The 27,552-nt window shown below is 39.5% G+C and overlaps 1 protein-coding gene across 5 annotated transcripts in view; it reads right to left on the reverse strand.

Annotated features, from left to right (window-relative positions):
* DYNC1I1 (dynein cytoplasmic 1 intermediate chain 1) overlaps positions 1-27,552 on the reverse strand; it is a 242,226-nt gene that overhangs the window by 85,838 nt on the left and 128,836 nt on the right. For all 5 annotated transcript variants that reach the window (XM_067562161.1, XM_067562160.1, XM_067562159.1 and 2 more), the window contains 3 exons: positions 18,257-18,419; positions 15,818-15,917; positions 11,730-11,855 (listed from right to left, as the gene is read on the reverse strand). In XM_067562161.1, coding sequence (XP_067418262.1) covers positions 11,730-11,855; positions 15,818-15,917; positions 18,257-18,419 — 389 coding nt within the window. The remainder of the gene's footprint in view (positions 1-11,729; positions 11,856-15,817; positions 15,918-18,256; positions 18,420-27,552) is intronic.

A 27,552-nucleotide genomic window follows, 5' to 3' on the forward strand; every position in this document is an offset into this window, starting at 1 on the left:
GAGTTCCTGTTGAACCATCTCCCACATCTTTCTTGGGAGTGACCCTAGGTTGTCATTTACTTTTCTCCCTTGTTTGGTGTCCATGTCATGGAATATCAAATGGGTCCACTCAGGTACCGCCAAAACACCTTGGGACAATTCGACCAGCTGATGTTTTTGTTGCCTTTGTTCAGTTTGAAGATCCTTTCCTACAGGTTCTGGCATGCACCCTTATGCTGCTGAGGTCTGTGTTGGGGGGGAAGGAGTGTGATACTGTATAATCTAAATATAACCATTTATATAATTAATATTGCCACTATTAGACAATTGCAACAAAACTTGTATAAGGTATGTCATGTAAGGTATCAATGGAAAAGTTACAATCTATCAAATATGATTATCCTGTTTGTATACATGTATCATCATTGTATCTAAAGTTATGAATAATGACTATGTACCAGTATTTCAAATGTGTTTGCTCCTGGAATAACACTCACAAGGTAGTTTGCATCCTGTCTAGCCAGCATATTGTGAATGGACAATTCAAGATGATGGCCCATTAAGGAACACAATGAAGCATAGAAGAAGCTTGTCCCCATCGGGTGAGCCTTCCTGTGGACGCTTTAGCCAGAATATGGGTAATGGCTGCTCCTATGAGTCATCAAGCCATTTAAGGGCATGTTACTTGCTAATGTGGTCCTGGACTCCATCTGGTGTATGTAATTTTCCATACACTAAGACTGAGTGCATTCCCGCCACATGGAAGAAGGTATTAAAAACTCTGCAAGCATCTCCATTTTGACTCTTCCCTGCTCTGATCTCTGCACTATGGACATACACTAAAAGGAGCATTCTAATCAATGGACTGAGGACCTTCCAGTCTTTTGGAAGTTACCAGAGACTTTACAAGCCAGCAGTCTGTAACATCACTTCTACAAACCTAATCCAAGAACTTTGCAATGATTGTATGTACAGGATTTCTTTGACCATTTTAACTCTCTCTTTTTCTTTTGTCTTATAAATAAACCTTTAGAATATTAGATACTATATAGGGTGACCACATTTTCCCAAATGGAAAATGGGATGCTGCGCAGGGCTGGCCTGAGCCCTGCTTCCCCTCTTCTCCCTGCGGAACCAGCTCAAGCCCTTCCCCCTGCCACCCCTCTGAACATGGGGCTGGGCCGAGCCGCCCCTGCTGCTGATGCCCTATCTATCAGGCATACTATTAGGCCTACTACTCGTGTCCCAGCCCCTACTATCAGGCCTGGGACACTATCTTGCCCACATAATAAGGTCTATGGTGGACTGGATGGCCTAATGGTTAACTCCCACCCAGTTGTGGGGGCAATGGTAGGGCAGCCCAGGCTCACCCACTCCACTGGGCTCCAACCACGGATGCTAGGAGTGTCAACAGGGTTTGGCCTTCAAGAGGGCCCTCTAAGATACCTTCCCGGGGGTCCCTTCCTACTACCACTGCTTTCCTCCCTCAGCTTCTGGTCCCAGATAAGAAAAAAAAAAGAAAATGAAAAAGAAATCAAACTGTCAGCCCCAACTGGGCTCGGTGTATTGACCTGTTCTCTCAGGGAAGCTTCACCGGCCCTTTTGTCAGGAGCCTTCAGGGTAGGTCTGTCCTTATCCACAGCATCCCCTTTCTGAGCTGGGTTGCTCCCTTTTCAACATTTTCTCTAGTTAGAGCATGCTCTGCAGGGCTGAAGGGGTGGGACTACCTGGACCTAGTACTGTCCTTTAACCCTTTCCATCCCAGTGAGGGGTTCATATACCCATCACAATGCCACATTTTAAAGACTGAGAAGTCATCTCAATGAAAAGATCAGAGGGGTGTGTGTGTGTGTGTACTAAGGTATACTTGGCACTGAAACTTAAATTACACCAACAAAGTTGGGTAACCTGTGTGGGAAGACACCAGTGAAGTTACTATGTAAAAGTTTTTAAAGAAAAGTATTTCACAAGAATTCCAGATGCTGGTTGCAGCCTTATATATAATGTTATTCTTTAAGAAATTCTATGGCAAACTCTCAAAGTTTAACTGTATGATACTTTTTTTTAAGCCCAAGAAGGGCTGATCTCTGGCCTGTGCTTCAGCAGAGAAGTAGGCTGAAGTGCAAGGAAAAAAGGAGTGAGTTAGTTACGTACAAAATTACCTTACCACGTTACTAGCCCATTACAGAAAATGGCACCTGAACAGAGAGGGATTTGAAGATTACAGAATTAAAACTATGAATTCAATTTTTTTCTAATTTTGAGCGAATTAGTATCAGTCAGTCAAAAAGAATATAGTGATATTATATACTCTGATGGGTTGCATACACGGTGTTGAAACTATTGTCTAGACCCATGGATACCAGCAGGCATTTCGGGCTGGAACCCTATGGAACCATTCTTATTAATGTTTTGTCTCATACTGACAGTGTAGTAGAGGCAAGACAGGCAGTTAGGGGCTATAGCCAGGTGACTGACATACAGAGTGTTGATGTAAAACAGATGGAAGTTCTTCTTTGCTCATTTGCAGATTCTGTTTCTGTTACAGACATAGGAAGAGAATGTGTGAAACAGATTAGTGCAAAAAATGGCTTGTGACATCTATTCAACAGAGAGTTATGCCACTTATATCCAATGGTGACATACACAGAGAGTCCCAGGTAATGATCAGGTGGAGCCTGAGCATTCTGATGGAGGGTCTGATCCTAACATTCAGGCTGTGTTTACACAGCTGATTAACAGAAGGACTAGAGGGTTAATAGAGAGTGGACCCAAACCTTTTACAGATATCCCTTCAGTGGGAGCATCCACTCCTGTTGTAACTCTTTCTTTGAGATGCAATAATTGTTGCTTTTGAAATCTTTCAGGTTTTGAAATCTGCTAGCGAGATAAAGACTGTGACAGAAGTAAAGTTTAAACTGAAATGTTTTTCAGACAGTATAAAGGAAAATCATTGAGAGTTTATTGCCCTCAGCACTGAAGGTAGCCTTAGAAGCTGGTACAAAGACAAGTGCTGGAGACTGTCTTAGAATTCTGGAAAAGGCATATAGAAGTATAGTGAGTGCATCAGAACTTAAGGGTCAGTTTTCTGAAATTTATCAACATATGAGATCAACCTTCTGGGTACCGGAGCAGATTACATATATTAGCCCAAGAAATTCTTGAACTGGAGTGAAAGACACATAATTTAACTCTTACATGCAAACCCAGTTTTTACAAGGTTCTTGGCATGAATCACTGCTAACCAAACTAAGGATCAAAGCTATTAATCCAGATGGCAGACATAGAAATATTCCCTACACAGAACTCTTGTTTGAACCAAAATCTATTGAGAAGGAATGCTCAGATTAAAAAAAAAAGAGAGAGAGAAATCTTCATCAAGAGATAGCAGGGAAGGGGAGACCCATTTTAGTAAATGTAGCCTTCAGTTGGTAAAGGAACATCCAGTACTGGTGAGAACAATTCTGAAATAGACTGGAAAGAGATATCTCTAAACTGAAGAGCAGCTGACTGAGTAGCAGATAACATGGCCAAAACCCACTCTACCTAGTTCAGAAGGACATATATGTTTCAATTGTGGACAGTGAGAACATTGCATGGGAGACTGGAAATTCTCCCAATCCTGATTTAGTGCACAGATGCCAAGAGCAGGGCAAGGCAGAGGATTTCATTAGAAGGGCCCAAAGGCATCTAGAAGAGCCAGCATGGTAGTTACTGGGCATGCTTAATAGCTGTCTCTGTAGCTATCCTGAGGGTTTCCATTAAGGGCAAGCAGTCCAGTGGGCTCCAGCCATCCACAATCTGAGAGCTAAGCCAATTGGATGTCATTGGGGAAAGGTTATAAAGGGGAGTTGGAGACAGCCCTCTGGACTCAGCAAAGCATCACTGTGAAAAGATCAGAGGGGTGTGTATATATATGTGTGTATTCAGGTATACCTTTTACTGAAGCTTTCATAAAAGCAACAGTGTGGGGAAACCTGGGTGAGAAAACACTAGCAGAGTTCATTTATGAAAGTTGTACAAGTATTGCAAATGCTGGTTGCAAATATTTATATTTTAAATGTTATTCTTTAAGAAATTGTATGGCACTCCCTGTTGGCACTGTAATACATTAAAAAAAAAGTATTGAAAGGACTGAGCTCTGGCCTTTGCTTCAGCAGAGAAGCAGGCTGAAATGCAGGAAAAGGGAGGGAGTGTTTTAGTTTCACATAATATTACTTCAGCAAATCTCTAACCCCCACACACAGAGGATTTGGGGGCTCAGCACCTTTGGAAAGCAAGCCTCTGGAGCACAGAATACATCTGAGGGAATTTATGTTGACTTTGAAAGAGCAGACAACAACAAAGGAACCAAATCAGGAAAAGAAAGCAACTCTGGCCAACACCAGCCGCTAAATATAGTCTTTCACTTACCTCAGTGCATTTAATTCTAAGATATGCCTTTCTGATTCCATCCATTCAGTTGAAAAGGGGAAGACCACACCAAGATAAGCAATGAAGAGTGGTCAGACACATAACTTAATAACAGTGTGTAGAAGCCACTACAGAAAAACTAAGGGGGAATGAAACGTTTTGTGGTGCGGTTGAGTGGCTGATTACTATACCCAATCCACCAATATTTTCCGAGTATGGACAGCTTTTATTGAAATTAAAATAGAAAACACAAGGCCCATGTCCCACAAAAAATTGACAGTTTACTAAAGACATGGAACCTACTGAGTAAGTATGACTGTATGGCTGGCACTGTAGGAAAAACACAGAAGTAGCTGCTGCTACTAAAGATGTTTTAGTGCAAAAAATACTTTTTGTGATTATGCTACAAGTCTATTTGACTCCTCAAAAGAACTTTTAAATTATTACCACTTCCTGAAATAAAAGCTGCTGCACATATCCTCTCCCCCCCTAAAAATATGCTGAATGAAGTTACTTCTAAGTGTCAAATTTGTACATAACGCTGCATTTCTGAAATGTATGGAACAGTCACTGAAGCGAAATGGGAAATGAATAGCTCAAGAATTCACCTAAAACTAAATCAAAATATAGTCAGTAAAATGTATGACTTTTTTATTTTTTTGGCTTGGTTTACAGATTAGACTACTTAAATAGTGTAAAACACAATGCACAAAGAGTCCACCAAATTAGAAAACAAGTTTCAGTTTTGCCTATTCATGATCTTTGGCTAGTATGCTAATATCTTTGGTGTCTGGTTTCCTCTCCCCCTCACTCACGAAGTGACTTATTTTAAAATTGGGTACCCAGGTACATAGTAGTGATGCCAGTTCAGATATTGCTTGGAAGTGGGGCAAACTCCAGGCCCTGCTCCCTTGGCAGGGACTGTGAGAGAGTGCTGGGCAACAGCTGATCACTGCAACTCTAATTAGTTGCCATAGGGTACACCTGACTATGGAACTGTGCCCAACTGATAGACTGGAATGGGATGGAGAGAGTTAAAATGCTAATTAACTCATTGCTCCAGAGGGTACAAAGAACACAGAAAGGCAGTGCTAAAGGATGTAATCATGAGAGATTGCTTGTTTCAGAAGCTGGGAAGTCTATGCTGCTGTTGATCTGATGGGTGCATAGTCTATAATGATGGTAGGAAAGAACACTAAACAGAGCAAGGTGTTTTAATAGAAAAAAGTCTCTGAGCTATTTGTGGGCTAGAAGGTAGGCAGGAGCAAGGCTGGCCCTGACACCCATGACTGGTCTGGAATTCTTAGCTGGTGTGAGGGTTTAGTGGGCAGGACAATGGAGGAGACACTGCAATGGCTATTTGCAAGTGCAAAATTGGGGTGGGACATTGTCCCCTGAGCCTCCCCTAATTAGTGCCACTAGTACATAGCCAAATACAATGATCATTTCTGAGCAACAGAACACAGGTAAAGATTTAAAATGTCCTAAAGTTTCCTAGGCCTGCTGATTCTTCCTCTGTAATGTGTCCTCTTTCCCTCCCTGAGACATGCAAAGCCTCAACTGCTTGTTTAGACTTGCATCCTCACTAAGATTTACATCATCCTTTCAGGCAACAGAAACAACATTATGGGACGTAGATGATCAATCACACATGAACTTGCTGCTGTATGATCAATAGGCTCAGTATATTTTATGTTACCAAAGAGCACTCACAGTGAAATGTATTTAACAAATGTTTCTTTGGCAAGGGGTGTTGCCTTCCTTTTTGGTTATGTTTCCAAGAAAACATTTTTGCTTACAAAGAAAAACAAATGAACAAACTGCCTAGTCCCTCATTCTTCCCTGCCTCTTCACTTCTACCATCACATGCACCCTGTGGTGTTGGGATTTATGATGAGCTAAAGGAGGAAACAATTTGTGGTACTTCCTTGTTAAAATATTGGCAGCGTGTTTTTGGATATACCCAGAAAGAGAAAAATTCCAGAGAAGGATTAAAAAAAAAATAATGAGGCAAAGAAAGATTTCCACATCAGGAGAGATTAAAAATACTAGGACTGCCTTGTTTCTGTTTGGAAGAAAGGACAAGAGGAGGTAACAAGATGGAAGTATGTAAAATAATGAATAATAGAGAGAAGGTCAATTGGGTGTTGCTATTTAGTCTTTCCTATAAAACATAAGGGACTAGTTAAAGAAATTAAAAAGCAACGTATTTTTAAATTATCAAACATTTTTATACAGCATATAATTAACCTGTGAAATTTACTCCCACATACACTATATTAATGAGCCAAAGAACTCAGGAGGATTTTAAAAAGAATTTGAAGGTTATAAGAATAGTAAGAAAATAATCAAGTTACAATAGCTAAAATAAGAGAGACAAGATGGGTGAGGTAATATCTTTATGGAACCAGCTTCTATTGGTGAAAGACACAATTTTCCAGCTCCACGGAGCTCTTCATCAGGTCTGTTATGGGGAGATCAGCCCCAGTGCTTCAGGACATAAACTCACCACTATGGTCCAGATTTTTAAAGACATTTAGGTGTTGCTGCACTCAGCATTGCAATGATTAACTGATTTAGGAGTCTAAACCTCATTTTCAAAAGTGATTTAGGCATTTAGGAGCCTAAATTCTATCAGCTGTCATGGGGATTTTGGCTCTAAGTGCCCAAATCCCTTTTGATGATAAAACTTTGGTTCCTAAGTCAGTTAAGGATTATAATACTGAATGTAGCAATGGCTAAACACCTTTAAAAATCTGGGCCTAAATGCCTCATGTTAGGAAAAAATCTCCTCTATTGACAGATTACTGCATAATTATCCTTAGGGCAATTATACATCTTCCATTTGGTACCAAGCATTTGGTACTGAACACGTGCAGAAAGAATACTGGACAAGGCAGACAATGGATATCATTAGGTATGGCAATTCCAATGGCCTTGCAAAAGATAACAATAAGCAACAAGCACTAAAAAGCTTTACATTGCATTGTAATGAACCTTACTTAAAATCATCTTTAATATATACTGGAAAAGATATAGAAGTAAGGTTATTGCTCCTGATACGGAATTAAAAAAATTCACAGAACATACTCAAAAGCTGAAATCATTTAAGATTCTGTCCAGATGATGTTCACCCATCGGATTAGTGATCTATAGAAGTTCCACAAGCCTACTGCTGCTGATGTTATAACACCATCTCTGGGGGTACATCCTAGAGCTTGATTTGAAGTGGGTTCTTGAGCGTATTAATTTTTTTTCTCAGAACTAGTTTATCTGATTTCCCAGGCCCTGCAGTTTGAAGATACTCACATCTGAAATGTCCAGTTTCCCAATGTCTGAATCTCATTACAAAGCTGCTATTCAAAAGGCAAAGTCTGATTTTGTGGATGATCAGGTGAGTTCACTAGAACCAGAACTTGGACTAGTGGCCAAAATATAATTCTGGGTTTAGGGGATAGAAAAAAGGCATTTAAATGGGAATGAATGGAGTAACTAAAAAAACAAAAAGCCCACTTCATCTGCCACAAAAAAAACCCCAAACAAAACGTTGTAAGTGTAGAATGATGTTATATACAGCATGTTGTAAGTTGAAAACACTAAACATTTGAAAGTCAGATCAGAAAATAAAGGGAAGGTTCCACAAACATATCAGCATGCAGAATTTACCTCCTGGTAGTAGAAATACAGGAAATTCATAGGTATTACAACAATTTTGGAAGCTTTTCATGTAACTGAATACAATTCAATATGTAATATATTCTTCACAAGTACAAGTTCCTGTTTCTCCTCCGTGCAGAAAAAGAAAGGCTTCAGCCTGTTTCTGTTAATATGGTACTCTGGCATGTGTGGCTGATTTATGCAGCGTGCACAAAGTAAAGGGTGCATATCTGGCCTGCATCTGCTATATCTCAGAGCCATACTGGGAGTGTTGTAATCTGATTGATAAGGAGTGTTTACTTTTATCTAGTATGCAGTAGTTGGGATTCTGCTTCTGAATTAGCTACAGTAGTGAGGTTGTCAACAGAATGAGGACCTTGAGGAGCACCTGAGAAACAGTCCATTATGTGGTTCTCTGACTAGTAATATTATAAAATTAGTTAGCAAAATCAACAGGATCAAAACCGCTAAAACATAGGAAAGGAGATAGAGCCAATACAAAATATCCAACACTTGCATAGTCACATCATCCCCTGTGGGGAACCCCAGAATAGGTGAAGCAATCTGCTTATGGTTATCAGACCGCACATTCCAACATATTCCACTGCCTACAGGCTAGGTCTTAACTTTCATAGGCTTCCCCCCACACTATCTTATAATATTTAATGATGATTTCAACTTTCTTTCCTTATACATACCTCCGCATAACAATATTGGGGTCTCTATCTTCAATGGGTCATTTAATCATTTACATTATTCTCATTAGCATTTATGTCAATTAGTTGCCATGGTACACTTGCAGTTAGTACATGTAAGTTTTGGTTAAGCTCAACATACTTTTAAACTTTCCCTAAAATTCCAGTAGTATACTTTTGCAGTACCTCATTTTGCCTTTCCCTATTATGTACCACTCTCATTTATCGTAATCCTTATTTTGTGACTTAAAGTCAATCTATCAGTTAAATACAACATACTGAATAACCACCTATATCATTACTGCTTAAGCTATTCTAAGCTAATTGTCATACAGGCCCAAGGCCTGTAGGACCTTGTGTTACAGCTTTATAATATCTATGCTTTACTTATGAATGTCTTTTACATATCTGGCCGGCTATAGGGTGAACTAAATAGATATGGTGCTATTTCTAGTCACTATACACATATTGTGAATAGGTTGAGTTTAAAGATCATAGTGGAGTAGAGGATGATGGCGAGTGTTATCTAAGGAGTCTATGTGAAGGATGTGATCACTGTGGGAGGACAGCTGTGAGCAGATCTGGGTCTGGCCTGCACAGGACATTTCGGTTACCCCCATGGTCAGTGGATGTTTTTCAAGACCAGCTATGTGGAAATACATGAAACAAGGATAAGGAAGTGTTGGGGGCGCAGGTGATCAAGGAAGAGCTATTGTCATGCCAGGGCAATGTAGCTGTAATGAACGTTCACCTATATCTGCTGAACAATCATGATGTCAGCTGGATCTTAAAAAAACTGGGCACAGCTGGTACAAGACATAGTGAAGTGGCTGAATCAGGACTTTGAGTCAAGGAATGTTTCCCTTGCAAAACTGTAATATATATGATACAAGGCTAAATAATAACACAGTTGGTTTCCACTAACTAATAGAATAACAACATGATGATCTAGAGAACTGACTTCCAGACTCTGAGCTAACATACATTTTTTTTTTTTTTTGTATTTTCCATCTGAATCAGTTAGCTCAGCTAAAACAGCTTGTATTCAAGAGACCATGTGAAATGCTTTCTGCTGCCTCTCTTAATCACATGGGATATGCTCAGCCAATCGGGGACAAAGGAGAAATTCCATGTATTACCTTCCCAGCAACATGGCTCCAACTTAAAAAGCTCAGGGGAACAGCAGCATCAAAATATCTGTGGCTATCCTGGCACAACAAGAAAATATTTCCCATAGACATAGAATCAGAGCTCACTGTCACTGGAGGACGGGTTAACCCAAGTTGCTGCTTGAAGGTACTGTGCTACATGATTGTTCTAAAACACAAAGTTTCAGTGGTCCAGACTCAATGCTTGTATCATGTGGTGGCAGGAAGCGAGGAGATCTACCCCTCCCTGCTAAGGGAGAATTAGGAAGAAACTCAATTAGTCAAATCTTGAAGACATCTTTGTGCCTTGGGAGGTAGTTTCCTATGGAGGATGAATCTGGTTCAATGCTTGTTCATTTCTGTGAGTTGGTTTAGCTTCACATAAAGTACATGTCCTGGCAGATTTTTAATTCATGGGGTAGATTTTTTTCTCTGTAGCTGGTCTTCCCCTCATTGATCCAATACTGGACTGGTCAGAGTATTGCCAATAACTTGCATAAAACCATATTCCTTTTGAATATGCAATGGCCATTTTCTGCACTTTAATATTTTGTTTGGAACATAAAGGTGAATGGACATCTTAAAATGATCTGAGCATAATTAGGATGCCATGCTCTCAGATATGCTGAAGGGACAAATCAGACTGCTAAATAGAATATCAAGAAAAGAAAATGTTCTTATTTCAAAGGTAAAAATATGTATGGCATATTTACTGTGCAGGCCCAGGCTTCTTGTGGAGTTGCTTTTGGGATAGTAAATTAGAAAAACATGCCTGGAATTGAAGGTTACTTAATCAGTTTGAAGGAGTCACTTCAGTTCCAGCAACTCCCTCCCACTACGTTACATCTGACAATGCATCAAAATCCAAACATAAATTTAGCTCAAAAAGATGTTTGTTCCTTAAAATGTAAAATGACACTTGGTTTACACAGCTAGCTAGGTAATACATATCCTTCCAAAAGAAGCAATTTTTACCACAGCATAATCTGCAGTTCTCTAATCCCTGATTGTAAAGTTTTACAAACTGAAACTTTTCCACTCACTTTTTGCATGCCAGGATTCTGAACACAATTTCAATGGAAGGGTATTAATAAAGGGACTGGAGCCTTGGCCCAGGCCATGCTTCATTATTTGGGCAATGTGATGGAAATAGAGCATATGAGCAGAAAATCCAGATGGCTTCAGGCTATGTCATGTCAAATAGAAAAACAATGGGAAAAGAAGTGTAAACAGACATACGGAAATGAAGCATCTCACTATTTTTAAATTGTTTATAGACTTCTGAAGATGCTTGGTCATGCAATAGCATTGAGTGAAGTTAAATGGTAGTCCAAAGGAAAGTCAAATGCTAATTTGTAGAAGAATCCTCATATTGCTTAAGTCATTTTTTATCAAGATATCAGCAAAATGAATGTTCAGAAATGTGTTGTATATTTATGCATTTTAAAGTTGAAAAATCACATTGAACATCAGAGGAGTGAGAGTAGGCAGCCTGGAATACAGAGGATGCAAGGAAGTTAATGTGGGTGGGAAAGCATATGTTGCTGCATGGATGAGGAAGTGGTACACCACAGTTACTTCATAAGTGCAAGGTCTTTATAAACTAATTCTTTTAGGGATTGTTTTAAATAGACAGAGAATGACACTCGATCCCTGGCAGGGCTGCATTATTGTTTCAGAAGGATTGATGCCTTTTCCAAACATTAGACTGCTGCTTGTACTTTTTCCAAAATTGTCTATTTTTAACCTCAGGCCCTTCATCCAAACAGTAGGCAGATGGGTTGCGTAGTAAATGCTGTTTTGCCTAGTGTAAAACGAATGGCTTACTGAATCTTACCTGACAATGGAAAACATATTCTGGTGTGGTTTTCTTAAACTTCATGTTCCAAACTAAGGCCACCCCATCTGGTTCATGTGGAGCATCTTCGTTATTGTTATAAGAAGCAACCATCAATTCAGGGTACTAAACATGAGAACATGCAATGGGATTAGACTCTGTTTTGAGGATGAAGAAACTATGTGAAATCATATGAGACAGAAGCAATCATTTCTCATACTACATGTGGTATCAAGTATCTGGTTTTAATAATAACACACACCACTCCAAATATACTATTTAGCTACACTTTGGGTTTATATTTTATTAGTAAAGTCCTTAAAGACTTCTTGGCTGGCTCTATATCAGTGTCCTCTCAGATATCACAAGGATAATATATGTATTGTAGGTAGTTCTCTGGAAAGTATAACTTTAAAAAAACTCAGCTGGAGTTTTTGCTATGAAACAGGTCCCTTTACTGAAATTCTACTAACAATGAAATCTGACACTTTAACCTGAATGCTTAACATTTCCTTTCTGAGACTATGAAACTTTTGTCTCCATCAATTTTGATATCTAATATTCAAACAATAGATCAGTTTTTATTCTGAAGTCCACATTCTCCAGCATGGCAGAGAGTTGCTTTGCCCTTATTGCAGAATAAGTCATCTAGTATTGAAGATTCAAATAACAAATGAAAACCTTCCCACGGGGTCCAGTTTGCAAGATATTGAGGTCCTTTTTCAAAGTGCAGAGTGCTATCAAGCAGGATCTGAGGGCATTCATTACAGTGGAGAACCAGATCCATATTTTCTAGTACATTCAATCCCAAAAAAACATGTATGATTAATTAGACTTTCAGACTATATTAATTATAATACATTGTTTTCAAATATCATAAGAAAAACTAATTTAAGTACGGTGAGTCAAACATATTTCTGATGTAATTCCATTTACTTCAATTCAGCTACATCAAGAATGAGGAAAACCCAAGAAATCTACTTTATTACAAAAGAATCTAACCGAATCTTGCTGGAAAACAGCTGATTATTTTCATGTTCAAGTTTTATCATTCCGAAGTAGAATAGAGGCCAGATCCCAGACCCCTCTTCCCAAGTGTGAGGAAATTCTTGGGTGGCATAGCTGCTCACACACCATCTCCTCTCCCAACCCCAATGTATGGGGCATTCTGGGGAAAAGGAGACATGGCTGAGTTGTACCTACTTTCTGGCAATCCCTGGCTGCTGGAACAGCCCGTATGGGCCATTGGCACCTGATACAAAGAAACCAGCCAAACCCTCCTAGGATTGGAAGAGAAGTAAAGGTGGCTTACCTGTGTACCTAAGAACCTGTTTACAGCACAGTTGCCTATTTGGGGCTAGTTCATTCTCCCATAGAACTCAGCTTGAGTTTTCTAATTAACTCTATGGTAGTATGTCTCAGCACAAACAAATGTAGGCTTGTTTGTTACCAATGTGCATGCATTTTGCAGTCATAGCGTAGGCATCAATTTGTAAATTTAGTCCCAAGTTTAGATAATCAACTGCTGGTATCATATTGAGATGGACAACCATCTTTCTGAGGAGTTTTGGCTTGAAGGGGAACAAGACCAATTCTGTAGCACTATAAATTCACTCTCCCACTGCTTGGATTGTGCTGTTTGTTCACTCGCTCTGTGCATGTGTGCAGTATTTGTGAAAGTCCTTCACTGTTGTTTGGCTATCCTGCGATTGCTACTGAGAAAGAAGGTGAAGCAGTATGGAAATTGTCAGGTGGGGGCCTCTGAGGGGTTGATGAAGAAAAGACTCCCAGATCCCCAACCTCTGAGTGCACACCAATCCCCATTTTGGAAAGGCAAGGGTTCATCCCAGGGACAGACGCCACACAATGATAGGACAATGCTTTTATCTGAAGGGAGCAAGGTCAGGGACAAAAACACCACACTTAAGTCCTATCTATATTAAGGATAGTTTTGTAAAATATCCCAGCCTTGACCTGTATTTGGGGTGATCACATGAGAGCCAAGAAGGACAAGGCAGTGGGTGTCTGAGCTGTGTAGCTTTACACTTGTTTTTGGCTTTAGATTAGCTGATATAACTTCATTCTGAACCAAGCAATGTTATTTCTGTACCTTTTTACATGTACGTTGAACTTATTTGGGCATTTGCCTGAAAAAAAACTAAGTAAGGACCTAAGACTTTTACCCTTCTTTCTGCAAAACAATGAGAGAACTACTGGGTTGACTTTAATTGTATGAGTGATCCCACATGTCCTGGACCATATTTCACAGGTGACTAGGCAACAGGATAATGTGTTTAATCAAGGCATCAATGTTCTTTTTATACTTTCCTCCCCCCCAGTTAACCTATTTGCCTTTGGGGTATTTTTCAGGAACAGTTTAATCACAGAAAATTGAGTAATGTATTCTGCCGTTCGTGTGATAGGTCAAGTGCCCTCTGATACACTGGGCACTGCACAATGTACTGGTGGGAGTGGGAGTGTACCATAAGCCTCCTCTTGGTGAGATATATCAAGCTTGCTCAAGTTCCTTCTGTATTACGTGCACACGATAAAGGAAATGAGAGAGGCCAGAGTGCCCCCCTCCAATGAAATGTGGAGTGGCACTGAGACTAGCTCAGCCTGCACATGCCAAAGAAATAAGGACTGACGAGCTAATGGAAGGGGAAGGCGGGGCGGGGCCACCCCTGAACAAAGAGGTGGGAAATAGAACATGCTTGTGTGCCTGAGGGGCTGAACAATTACATCTGGCAGTTTTCTAGCTCGGCTTTATCTTGCTGGCCTGGGATTCCAGTAAAAACTGCCTGCTAGGGAAATATCAGATAAGACTTCCATGTAATTTCCAGCTCCTGAACAAGTGAACAACCACGATAAGCATTTCCTCAGGCTTATACTTGATTTCTGTGTAAATCCATATGTGCTTAAAGGCCACCCACATGCCAGTACATGCTACCTCTTGTAAAATTTATATTCTTATGTATGAGAGCAGAGGGATAAATTTGTAATTTGATTCACGGGGAGTCAGTTATATAGATGAAAAAACTCCTTTCACATGCAGATGAGATTATATCCCATTATTCTTAAAGTATCTCAGATCACGTATGATGTAACCAAGGCACTCTGGCCTATGTGGCACATTCAAACTAAATTATGTGGGCCCCCTGATTTAATGCGGGACTCTCTCCCTGACCCCCAACCCTTTTCATTCTAACTGTCTGCCAATTCACTGCTTCCCTTCACCCAGTTAAATGGCATTTTAACACGCACAGACCTGGGGCTATGGAGGGACAAAAGACAGTGCTATTGTGCATCTTAGGAGGTTAGAAGATTATTGCTAATCAGAATCACTGGGTGCCTTCTCCATCGCCTCTCTTCAGTTCACATACACTGCTCATCTACTTCAACTTTAAGCACATAAAGTTTTTATACATTGAGCTCCTAAGGGCTTCGGAGCAGGGATACTTCATGTCCTCCTCATCTGCCACTCCCCTTTCAGCTATGCACTGCTCCTGTATACCTCAGAGATCTGCAGGAAGGAAGCCCCGGTACTGAAAACCCTGTGTAATCTGTGGCAAACTGGACCTAAAATCTTCATTAAATCTCTTGGTTAGAGCTCTGTTAGAATCTGTGGGAGAGTCAAGTATATTCAACATCTTTTTTAAAGATATTAAAAATGAAAAATAAAGCAGCCAAAATATTGATTTCTTTGTGTTAGTTATTCCTGCTTGCAACTGTGTGTACTTTACATGGTCACCAAATTTTAAACTTCTACATGCCACAAATATTTGTACTGAAAATGCATAAATGTATGGTAGAAGTTGTTAGAGAGCGGAAAGCGGGAGGTTTTACCATCTGGATAGGGTTATTAATAAGTAGTTTTAATACTAAGTCATGATTTTTGACATCAGATAACTTATACAACCAACAGTCAGTATAATAATCAGTATTTTTCCCCTACATACACACGTTTACTCACTCTTTCAGAGCCCAGTTCTTAATTAATGCCTAATGTCAATGAAACAAAATCTTACCAAATAAACCAGAATCAAAGTATCCCAGATTTATATCTGGCTCGCAGCTGCAAATCTTACCTGAAGAGACCAATCCATACAGGTGACAACACGATGTTTTGACCAATGCTCATCATAGAATTGACGACTAAAGGACAGGTTGGCTCCGGCTTGAACATCTCTGTGTGGATTCAAGCAACAAAAGGTATGCCTTAAAGTACTAAGGCTTAATTGTCATGACAACAAATGTAAAGGATTCTTGACTGCCCCCTTTTCCAAACCCCTCTTTCCCAGTCTTGTCATCTTCACGTAATAATCTTGTCCCTGGCTATTGGGTCTTATTGGCCATTTTACCTGAGAGTAACAGAAGAGTCTCATTTTTTGCATTTGGGACAAATCTGTGCACATAATTGATCAAAACAGAATTGCTAATTCCCCCCCTCCCCCAAAAGCCTCCCCATTCACCTTTCTCAATCACTGTGGACAACCCCACCATCCTTGCTGTCACTCAAGCCCACAACATGGGCATCATCTTCAATTCTGTCCTCTCTCTCAAGCCTCATATTCAGGCTTTGTCTAAACTTTACAAATTTTTTTCTGTGTAACATTGCTAAGCTACAGCCTTTCCGATTCATCCATACAGCTAAAGTCTCACCAAGGCTCTCATCATCTACTGTGTTCACTACTGCAACAACCTCTCCTCTGGACTTGACAACTGCAATCTTGTCCCACTCGTTTCTTCTTGAAATTCTGCAGCAAAGACCATTTTCTTAGTTCATTGCTTTGATTGTGTCACCCCTCTCCTTGCATCCCTCCACTGGCTCCCCTTTCTCTAGCCCATCAAACATAAGCTACTGCACCTACTGCAAGAGTCCAAGTAAGGTCTTCCATGTCATGACAGACCTATGGTAGCCTGGTAAGGAGCACTGACACAGCTCAGAGACAGCCTCCAAACCCATTATATATGGAAAGATGGACTCTGCACTAGCTCCAGATAGAACAGCACAAGAGGGAGAAAGCCTTGTGGAAGGGACACTGGATTCATGCTTATATAGATTCAGTGGCTGGGCAGCTCCACAGAGGGGCAGCTGCTATTATTCCCACCCAGAGGCTAGAACAGCAGTTGAAGCCCTGTGGTCTGCCTGACGGGTGGCAGAAGAGAAATGGATTCCATCACTCGTAACCCCACTTAGGTTTGGGTCTGTGAGGGGAACGGTGAATTCAAAGGATTGGGCTAGTCAAAGTTGTGTCTTCATGATTCTTCTTGCACTTTAGACAAAGAAACACTTGCTTTAATTTAAATTTAATTTAATGATTGTGATCTTGCATTTACATAGCACCTTTCAGCTACATGGACCCAAACACTTCACAGATTTTACTAACTGGCTGTATAATCTCTGTGTAGAGGAATCACTTTCACCCATCATTAGAGTGCAGGAACCTCTGGAGTGAATTGAAGCAGCTGTTCAGTAGTGGACTGCAGTGCTACCCAACAACTTAGGGCAGTACATGAAAAATGTTGTATTCAATTAATACAGGGGAGGGAGAGAATTTTAGAGCTTGTTGACACAAAGACTTAGTGCGTAGCAAGGTAGGGTATGTATCTATAGTGCTCTAGCCTCCCCCTCAGGCTGGGTGGATCCTGCTACCACACACTAAATGTTCTGTAGTGCACTTTGATATACTGCACCACAGAACTTTTGGTGCACTGCAGTAGGGTCCACCTGGCCAGTTAGTGAACAGCAGGCTAGAGTGTTGTAGATTCACACCTCAGCTTGTCACACACTTTGTGTAGACAAGCACTCATTTAGGCAAAAACACAATTACTCCATATGGAAACTAGCTAAGATTTCAGTACTAATACCCTACCCTTGAAATGTGTAATGATGTATTAATATGAACACAGATGGTTGAGACCTTGATTTTTTTAATATGGTCTGAAAGATAGTTGCTATAATAAAGAAGAATCATAATGAAGAAGTTGTTCTAAAGATACCTCTTGATGATCTAGTCAGTAGCTCAGTTGAAAAGGGCCAGATTTTTAAAGTAGTTAGGCACATCATGGGATTTTCAACTCCAATAGAAGTTAGGCACCTAGGCACTTTTGAAGATCCCATAAGTCTGTCAACATCTTTAGGTGCCTAACTACCTGTAAAAATCTGGTCCAAAGTTAAAAAAGGAGTATGAAATTACAAATAATAATCAGAAGGAAAAAATCAATTTCCCCCCCCCAATTTCCCCCCCATTTTCATCAAAATTTGAAATGTCATTAAATATTGAAATTCAAAATATTTAGACCAGCTCTAATAATAATTTAAAAAGAAATGAGAGCAATCAAGCATGAAGTTAATTTACAAAATAATTCAGTATAACACACTGATCATAGACTTTCAAATGTATCAACCTCTGTGGTTTCTAATTTATCTTTACAGTATTGTATTTTTTTTAAGATGCACCATTATTGACATTTCTTCAATGTACATTGGGGTGAGGTGTTATTTAAAAAAGTAAAAAACTGACCCGTCTTTCTCTTCTACATCTCTACCACTGTAGTCAAAGAATATGTCTGAATCTTCAGCCAAAGCTCGCTCAATTACACGTATTGTCCGGTCAAAAAACATCAGGAATTCTTCTGAATGGAGAATCTGTTGTTTTTCTTCCTCTGTCAATTCTCTAGGAGGAGCTTGCAAAGTACAAAGACATTGTTAAGACTATGACAGCTGAGATCTTTCCAAATGAATCAGTCTTCAGTAAAAAGGAACATTTTATATGAAAGCTCATTGCAGTGCTGACAGGAATAAATTGGTGCTTTACATTTAAAATCATTAATAAGAATGATTTTAAATGTATCTAAATATACTCCTGTATTCACAGAATGTGGCATTTACAAAGAAGAGATCCTATATCTTGCATATTTATTATTCTGAAGAGGAATATACTTAAGACCCAAAATTAAATAAACCCTTCGTTCATATTTCAGGAAATAGTTCTGACTGACATTTATTGCAATATTAAACTTGAAAAAGCATAACACTTATATAACAGAGGACCTGTCTTAAATGCCCTTTTAAAGCAGATAACTTTTATGGCTAAAATAAAATAATCTTCTTAACTTGGTAAAAGTTATACTGCAGTTCTTTGTATTAAAAGGGCTGCTGAATTTCACATTATATAATATTTCTGTCCCGTTCTTTCAATTTCTTCCTGGTGCAACTGGTAATTTTGTTCCTGTTTTGGACAGTGTGAGGCAATAAAATTAATAGCTAAAGTTCCCTTCTCAGGTTAACAGTGAAGCAAAATCTAAAAAACAAACAAATTCTATGTTCTTTAAAGACATTTTTTATTTGTAAAAGAACACTAAAAACCAAAGTGGAAGGACTTATTGTACATCAAAATCTTTCACAGACATAATATTTTTTAAGCCAGATTCTGATCTTTGAAGAAAAATATGCTTAACCCTTAGATTAGCCAATTTCCAGATGAATGACCATTGAAATAAATGTGATGACTTATATGTAGGCTTGGACAGATTCGATTTTTATCAGTAAATGTTGATAAACATCAATTTCATTGTACAAACATGAATTGACAAAATAATATTTTCATCAATAATAATCAAAATTTACATATAGACAAAGTAAGAAAAATGCTGCTTCAGAAATTATTAGAGTCTGATTTAAGGCTATTTACTTTGTATATTTTGACATGTGATGTTGACAATTGGTGCTTTATCAATTATATAACTTTAACTTTTTGAAACTCAGCTGTCATTAAATAATTATTGTATAATCCTCCCCATTGTCTGATCCCCACATACTGTTCTGCAACCGTGAAAATTTAAATAGACAAAAATCTAAACAGAAAAAATTCTTTAAAATATAGATTGATATTATCAAAAAATAAGCATTGAATTCTGCCAAACCTACTTACACAAGATGTGGATTTTTAAGGATTGCACACTTAATCGTTAGTTTGTGTGGTCATAGCATATTCTTATATTTATTTATAATCAGTGACTAATGTATATGATACTTATTTTATACATCTCCAAGGTTCATCACACTTTTCTTTGCTTATAGCCCTAAGTAGAAGAAGGTGCTAAGGTGCCTTCCAGAGCTCTCCAGTACACAAGGGGGCACACCCATTGAAACAGCCCTTCACAATATACTCCCATTACTCTGTCGCTGGTGGGAAGAGGGGTGGGGCCATGGCCCCATCTCTTCACTGCCCCTTGTCGGATTTCACAGTTGTAGCTGGAATTTGCTAGGGTGGTGGTGGGGACACAAAGGGGGAGGCTCTTTGTGCCCTTCTCACATTGTGTACTCACTCAAGGGCCACCCACAATCTGGTCATAAATAACCATCCAATTACAAAGTATCTGGGCCAGATCCTTCAATGGAGCTATGCCAATTTACTTTAACTGGGATCAGGGCCCAAATTCTGAAAAGGACATTTTCAATATATCCCACCAGTTAAAATATGCTCTCTACAAGATGCACTGAGTTTGCTTTCCTTACAGGGTTTAATGACCTGTTCACAAACTGTAACTTGAGTGTGGATATTAGGAAAAAAGGAAATTGAGAAGTTCTTAGCATTCCAAAGCTAAATTCTGTTTTCAGTTTATACCTGCAAACTCAGTAATATGTAATGCATTGTATATTATCTCTAAAATGTTATAAATCAAAGTAAACTGAATAGCTGTCTTTATCCATGTGTTGTTTTAAATAATTAATCATTGTTTTAGTTATATTCACTACCGTGCAAAAAGGGTGCAGTATCTTAGGAAAATGCCACAAGTGCCATTGAATTTACAATAAATTAATTCTCCTAATGGACCAAATTCCCAGCCAGTGAAGGTCCAGTGACTTCAGTGGAGTCATGCCAGCAAAGAATTTGGCCCAAAATTTGCAAATAGGCTTTCAAACAAAATATCATAAAAGAATCAATAGTTATCAAATTGTTTTACTAAAACTACAGATTCTAACAGATACTGATTAATAGCTGAATCAAAGGTCTTCTATGTTTGAACTGATTGTACAGATTTTAATTGAGGTATTTATTTTTTAAAAATATCTTGCAGTCTCTCCAGGTCTTATTGGGTTAAATAGCAGCAGCCCAAAGGTTAATTCAATATACTTGAATTTACCTTGTGTTTCTGAGAACACCTCGAGAGCACTGATATTAAACTGTAACTTCATACTCTGATGTCTCCTAAAGCTTAATGAAAGTCAAAATGACATAGTTCAAAGCTACACTTGGAAACTATGTTCCAGTTGCTGAACTATAGTATATACGATTTTTGTTTCAAATATCAGATTGACACAGCTGTGCACACCCCTTTTGATATTTTTCCCCCAGTAGGTTATGGTGGGTTTTGGTCATACAAGGCCTGGCACCATGTTGCACCCAGGAGGACACAGAAAACCACATTTGCTCTCAGATACATGGGTTCATTAGGATAACATGGATGTAGCAAACACAGAATATTTATCTATGGTTCTTATATAGCCCTCAGCACTGTAGTATCTGAGCACTTCACAATCTTCACTGTGTTTATCCTCACAACATCCCTGTGAGGTAAGGAAATACTATTATCCCCATATTACAGAGGTGGAACTGAGGCACAAAGAAATGTGACTCATCCAAGGTCACACAGGAAGTCTGTGGCAAAACAGGGAACCAAACCTGGGTTTTTCAAGTTCCAGACTAGTGCCCTAAGTAGCAGATATCCTTCCTCTCTCTTAATAATGTGCGTCCTTTCTAAATCTGTCCTCATCATCGTAATTGCTTTACGTGGTTAAACTGCAGGGCCAGTTCAGAGAGTGCAGTCAAAAATGCAGCAAGTCACAGGGGCCCATTTTACCACATAAAGGCTGAAATATTAGTGTGATGTTTACTGCTCAGTGATCCAGTGTCATCTGACTAGGAGTATGAGCAGTGCACTGAAAAGGAGAGCTTTGAAGTGACCTGGAAGTGAATGAAATGAGAGGCACCAACTGTGATTCTGACCTTCCTTGATGGTACAAGAAAGTAGAGAACACCTGGGATCGCTCCTAACAGAGACTGTAAACATCCTCTTTGATGAGGGGAATCTACTGCCCACCCCAAAACAGGCAATAGTGTGCTCAGCAACAAAGAACTCATTATTCCACACCACAGGCCACGCCATTTACTTCCCAGGATACAACCTCCTATTTCTAGACCAGCTAATCCAAGCTAACATGGGGGTCTATTAAATGGTTACACACTAGGGTTGCTTGAACTGGCCTAAGGGCATTCCTAAACTACAATCTTAAGTCAACCTAGTGATTACTGTGGTGGCTGATGTCCAGGAGCGCTTCCACTGACTGAAGATAGGCAGTGTGCGTGGCTGAGAGCCAGGGCTGTCATGCATCTCCCCACCAGGAACCCAGCTGCCTCCCTGGGCTTGTCGCCTCCCTGCTCCCAGCTGGGAACGGGGGGGGGGGGGGGGATGTGGGAGGCAGCTGCCTGGGTGTCTCGCCTGCAGTGGGGAGATCCACATTCAGAGTCTGGTCAGCTGCCATGCTCCTGGTGAGAAGTGGGAGCAGGGGTGGCAGTCCAAGCCAGGAGCCTGGGTGACAGCTCGGCTTGGAGTGGACATCCAGCAGCAGCCGGGCTGGGGAGCCCAGAGCCACTTTCTTGTCAGTTTCACGGCTGCAGGGAAGCTGTGAAATTGACAAGACAGCCAATGTAAGGAATGAAGTGTCTACACACTGTGTCACCCTAAAATTACACCAACATAAGCTCTGTGCCTCTCAGCCCTGATATACATTTACCTGGAAATTCGGCGGCAGTCGACGGGAGTTACACAAGCTACGCAGAGTAGCTTGCGTAACTCCCATCGACTGCTGGCCTTCCCTTCTGTGTGCTGTCTTCACTGCACTGCGCCAATGGGAACCGTGTTCCTGCAGCGCTACCCACTTGAGGGGGTGGATTTGCTGCGTCGACTTCCTGATTGATTAAGCAGGTCTACACTGACCGCTCAATCGATCCAGAAAGATCGATATGACGGTGGCAACTTTGCCGCCGTCAGTATAGACATACTTTCATAGAGGTGGAATTATTATGTCGGTGCAGTAAGGCACTTACATCGAAGGTGCTCTCTACAAAGCTGTAGTGTAGTGTCTACAAGGCTGTAGTGTAGACACTGACATAATTAGTCAACAAAAGCTACTTTATGTTGACCTAATTCTGTAGTGTAGACCAAGCCTCAGCTTTAACTTTGAAAGACAAATTCTCTGCACAGCATCTGGTCCATGTAGACAGGTTGGGGGCAAGGAAGATGCATAGAATGAGGGAGAAATCCTATGCCCAGGCAACAGAGCAGCTAAGTAGTTAGTATCTGTAGCCTCTGTTAAAGCCCCATGATCCTCTCCTTCTGTCTCTTCCAACCCAGACACTTCCCTCCCACTATGTATGTAATATTAGTGGTCCCTGTGGTGCTCCATGCCAGGCAGGGGGTATACACATCCCCTGCATGGCCTTCCTATTCAGTGAAGTAATTACCAAGGCAGGAGAACAATATGTCTGTAAGTGCATTAGATGGGCGCATTGCACGTAAAAAAAAAAACAACTGGCAAAAAGTACATGTTGACCTACTGAGGCATCCACTACTGAATAGTAATTAGCACTAAATGAACTCATGTGGAGAGGAAGTCTGTAATGAGACAACATCCCAACCTCACCAAAGAACTGCTTTCCAAGCATCAAAGACAACAAGCATGACAATATAGTGAAAAGGCATAAAAGGGGAGAAAATTAATGTGAAGGCAAATGGCAAACTAATTTTAAACTGCTCCAAATGGTTAAAACTATTTGGTAAACCTAATCCTTTCTGCAGCTTGGAAATATAAATCTTTACTTGGGTATTTGCCAACTACATATGCCCTGTACCCTCCCTGCAAAAAAGGAAAATCAGCAGAAGGGAGAAAAGAAAAAAATAAACAGTTTGAAAACTCCATGATGTTCATGGGCAATGAATGGAGACATGCAATTTTGCCTCAGCAAAATCTCCCTCCCAGCTAGCAATCATCTGTGTGAGGCCGACAGTCTATTAAACCCTCTTCAGTATCAGAAACACCTTGGCTAATGTTTGTAGGGCATAAACAAGCTTACCTCATTCTTCTTACTGACACACCAGATGCCCTCGGCAATATTAAGCTTCATATTTTAACCTTATTTTCTTGTTCCATTCGGCTGCCTCAAAGTTTTATTTGAGGCAAGCTCTGCTTACAAGAATGTTAATATCATTACTTTTTGTAATGCAAAACACTTCTGCAACTAGTGAAAAATACATCAATATAAGCAGAAAACTGAAACACACGTAATTGTTCTTTTTAATATGAAGATTTTCCACCCATTTATCTTTCAGAGCTACATCCATTTTTCCCCAGATCCTTTCCCCTGTATGTCCATTACCTTGAATAAAATAAAAAGGTTCTATGTAATTTTCCCCAATTTTTTCTCCTTTCTGGCAGCTTACAGATACTTTGATCTCAGTTTTCAAGAGACACACAAATTTCTTCTGAGGAAACTAAGAGAAACCTAAGTGGCTGATCAAAGTATTTTTTTTTTCCAGAGGCCTTGTTAACCTGGATGTGCCCACAGCATCTTCACAAATTATATTTGACAATGCAATATTTGGCTTCAAATTTATGTACTACATAGAAAAAAACCAGAAAAAATATAAATTTTATACCACTTTGAAGTCTAACAGAGGTTAAATAATACAATATTTAGTTTACCAGTATCCAATGAATATATGTTGATCGGCTGGGATTTAATAAAAAAAAAGTTGTAAACAATATGGACCAAATTCTGCTCTCCTTTAAACTGGGGAACTCCATTTACTTTGTACTGAACTAGCTAATGTGGCTCTGTACCACTGTCCTCTATTGGATAGAATTGAAATAGCTAAATAATGCATAGGCCCTATACTGTTGATTGCTAGCAGATTCTCCTAGCATCCTATTAGATAGAAAGAGAGTCCAAGTTCTACACCACTCTGACCATGAAGTTCTGACTGGCCATAGCATGATGCACAGTGACAACCATGAAATCCTAGGGGGCCATGAATTTATTATAACTTCAATGGGGTTGTATCATGTAACCATGGGAAGAATTTTGGCCTGCTGTCTCTGGAGCTGTATGGGATCACAACAAAAGTGAATAAGCTCTGTATACATTTTAAAATATAATATTTTAAAATGTAGACAGACTATTTCAGAGGGAAAAAACATGATGTGCGTCCAGAAACCACAATGAAATATATTCTATGCTGAAACACAAAACCAAGTATCTTTAAAAAACTAACAAAAATTGAACAAGACATAAAGGCAACAGTTATTCAACATGTAACTATGAAAATTAATGGCATTTTATCACTGTGCATTTGAATTAAAACGATCCCTGAAGATTTCATTTTGCAGCATCTCGAGTCTTTTGTCTACAAATTTAACTGATGTGTTTGGACGTAACAGAAAAAATATACTTCATCTACCTAGGAACTTTCTTATAAATTTAAGAGCCAAGCTAACAAAGGGTCCAGTCTTGTTCCCATCAATTGGGAGCAGGACTGGGTTAAATACAATACCAATAGTACTGATAATGATACAAGTAAAGGACTAATCCCGCAAACCCTTAATCACTCAGGGCCTGATTTGGTTCCCACTGGAGTCAGAGAGAGTTTATAAACAAATACAAAATCTACATTTAAATAAGTGCAATGGAATATTAAATAGTTTCCTTGAACCTAGTTCATTATAAAAGCTTGACTAAATAACTAGTATCTATTTAAAAATAAACCTGTTAAAAAAATGAAACAGGAGGCAGCCTCGTTGGGAGAGCATAGCTACAACCAGGGATAGCAGATTAGCACAACTCTTCTTAGTTCTGTATTTCTTTCAGTGGTGGAGGTGGGGTGAGGGGGAAACCTAAGTGGCTGATCAAAGTTGTTTTTTTTTATGTAACCTTTAGATTTGTTAGCTAACAAGAACTGTGGAAATCTTTGACATAATCCTGTAAAGTTCTGAACCAATCCTGGTAGAATTTGCCCTCATATCCCATTGATAGACCACGCCCCTATTGCTTTCTCTGTATTTCTGGCTATAGTTCTGATATTTGTCTTGATAGGAGTCATCAGACTGCATTTCCTATTAGATTTATTGTTAAAATGCAAATCCCCTGTATTACACAACTGCCTATTTATATCAGCGGAGATGATGAAGCATTTTCAGGTATTTTGAATACCCCTTACAATTTCTTATTTAATTTATCTATTTCTGGTTAAAATTATTTTTCTGCAGTCATCTAACAAACTAGTAAAAGTCAATGAATTTTTCTTCTAAGGGTCTGTATTATCAACTGACAAAAGCCAGGGAATTTTAAAGTTGAGGGCTGTCAGTCCACAGCATGACGTCTCAGACTCCTTTTGAACTTGTCTTCTGTTGTTTCTAGACACAACATGGGGCCTGATTCTGCAAACCTAAAGCTTGACTTCCATGTGTTGCCTGAGTAAGGAAAGCAAGATTAAGTCCATTGATGTTTAAACATGGTGCAGAGGTGCTATATGAATGTGATTTTATTTTATTATATTGAAGTTCCTTTAAAACCATTCTAACTGAGGATGATAAAATGTGGATTATTTACCTATAATTACTTCTGACCCTTTTCCACAGAAAATAAATAAATAAATAAATAACTGTTTGAGTTCTTAGGTAAATGAACACTTAAGCATGCATCATTGATTCAATTAGACAGACTTTCAAAACCATTACTGGGCCTCTTGAGTTATAGTCTTTCTGCCTTTAGTAAAAATCTCTGGTGAAAATCATATATATAAAAGAATCACTGCAGGTGGGATATATGGTGAATAATACTTTGACCATTTTGATTTTAGAAACAAAGGGATTCTTTCCTCACAATGATAATTAAATATTCAAATAGGACATAATCAGCAGTTATAAGAACACAAGAACGGCTATACTGGGTCAGACCAATGGTCCATCTAGCCCAGTATCCTGTCTTCTGACAGTGGCCAATGCCAGATGCTTCAGAGAAAATGAACAGAACAGGGCAATTATTGAGTTTTCCATCCCTGTCATCAGTCCCAGCTCCTGGCAGTCAGAGGTTTAGGGACATCCAGAGCATGGGACTGTATTCTTGACTATCTTGGCTAATAGCCATTGATGGACCTATCCTCCATGAACTTATCTAATTCCTTTTTGAACCCAGTTATAGTTTTGGTCTTCACAACATCCCCTGGCAACAAGTTCCACAGGTTGACCATGCATTGTGATTGATTTGATTATTTACAACATGCACTGAACTGATTCAGATTCAGAAGATCTGAGTTCATTTCCCAGACGAGACACCAACTTCCTGTGTGACCCTGGGCAACTCAGTCTCTATGTGCCTCAGTTCCCCATCTGTAAAATGGGGATAATAGAACTTTCTTTCTCCTGTCCTTTATCTGTCTTGTCTATTTAGGCCCTTATCCTGCAATTTACAATGCACAGTTGGACTGCTGCTCCCATGAGAAGCCTCACTGACTTCAAAACAGACAAAAGATGAGAGGTCAGACACAATCCTTGCCCTGAACAACTTACAGTCTAAGGTCGTGATTTTGCAATTTAAATGCACGGTGGACTGCTGCGCCTGTGAAGAGGCCCGCTGATGTCAGTTGAGTTCCACACAGATGCCGCATTCCTCCCAAACGTTGTAAATTGCAGGATCAGGGCCTTATATTAAAAGCTCTGTGGGTAAAGGACTGTCTCTTACTATGTGGATGGCACGCA

This window comes from Emydura macquarii, unplaced genomic scaffold (genome assembly GCF_026122565.2).
Source record: "Emydura macquarii macquarii isolate MOO-44397 ecotype Brisbane River unplaced genomic scaffold, CSIRO-AGI_Emac_v2 contig_2422, whole genome shotgun sequence".
Classification (NCBI taxonomy): Eukaryota; Metazoa; Chordata; order Testudines; family Chelidae; genus Emydura; species Emydura macquarii.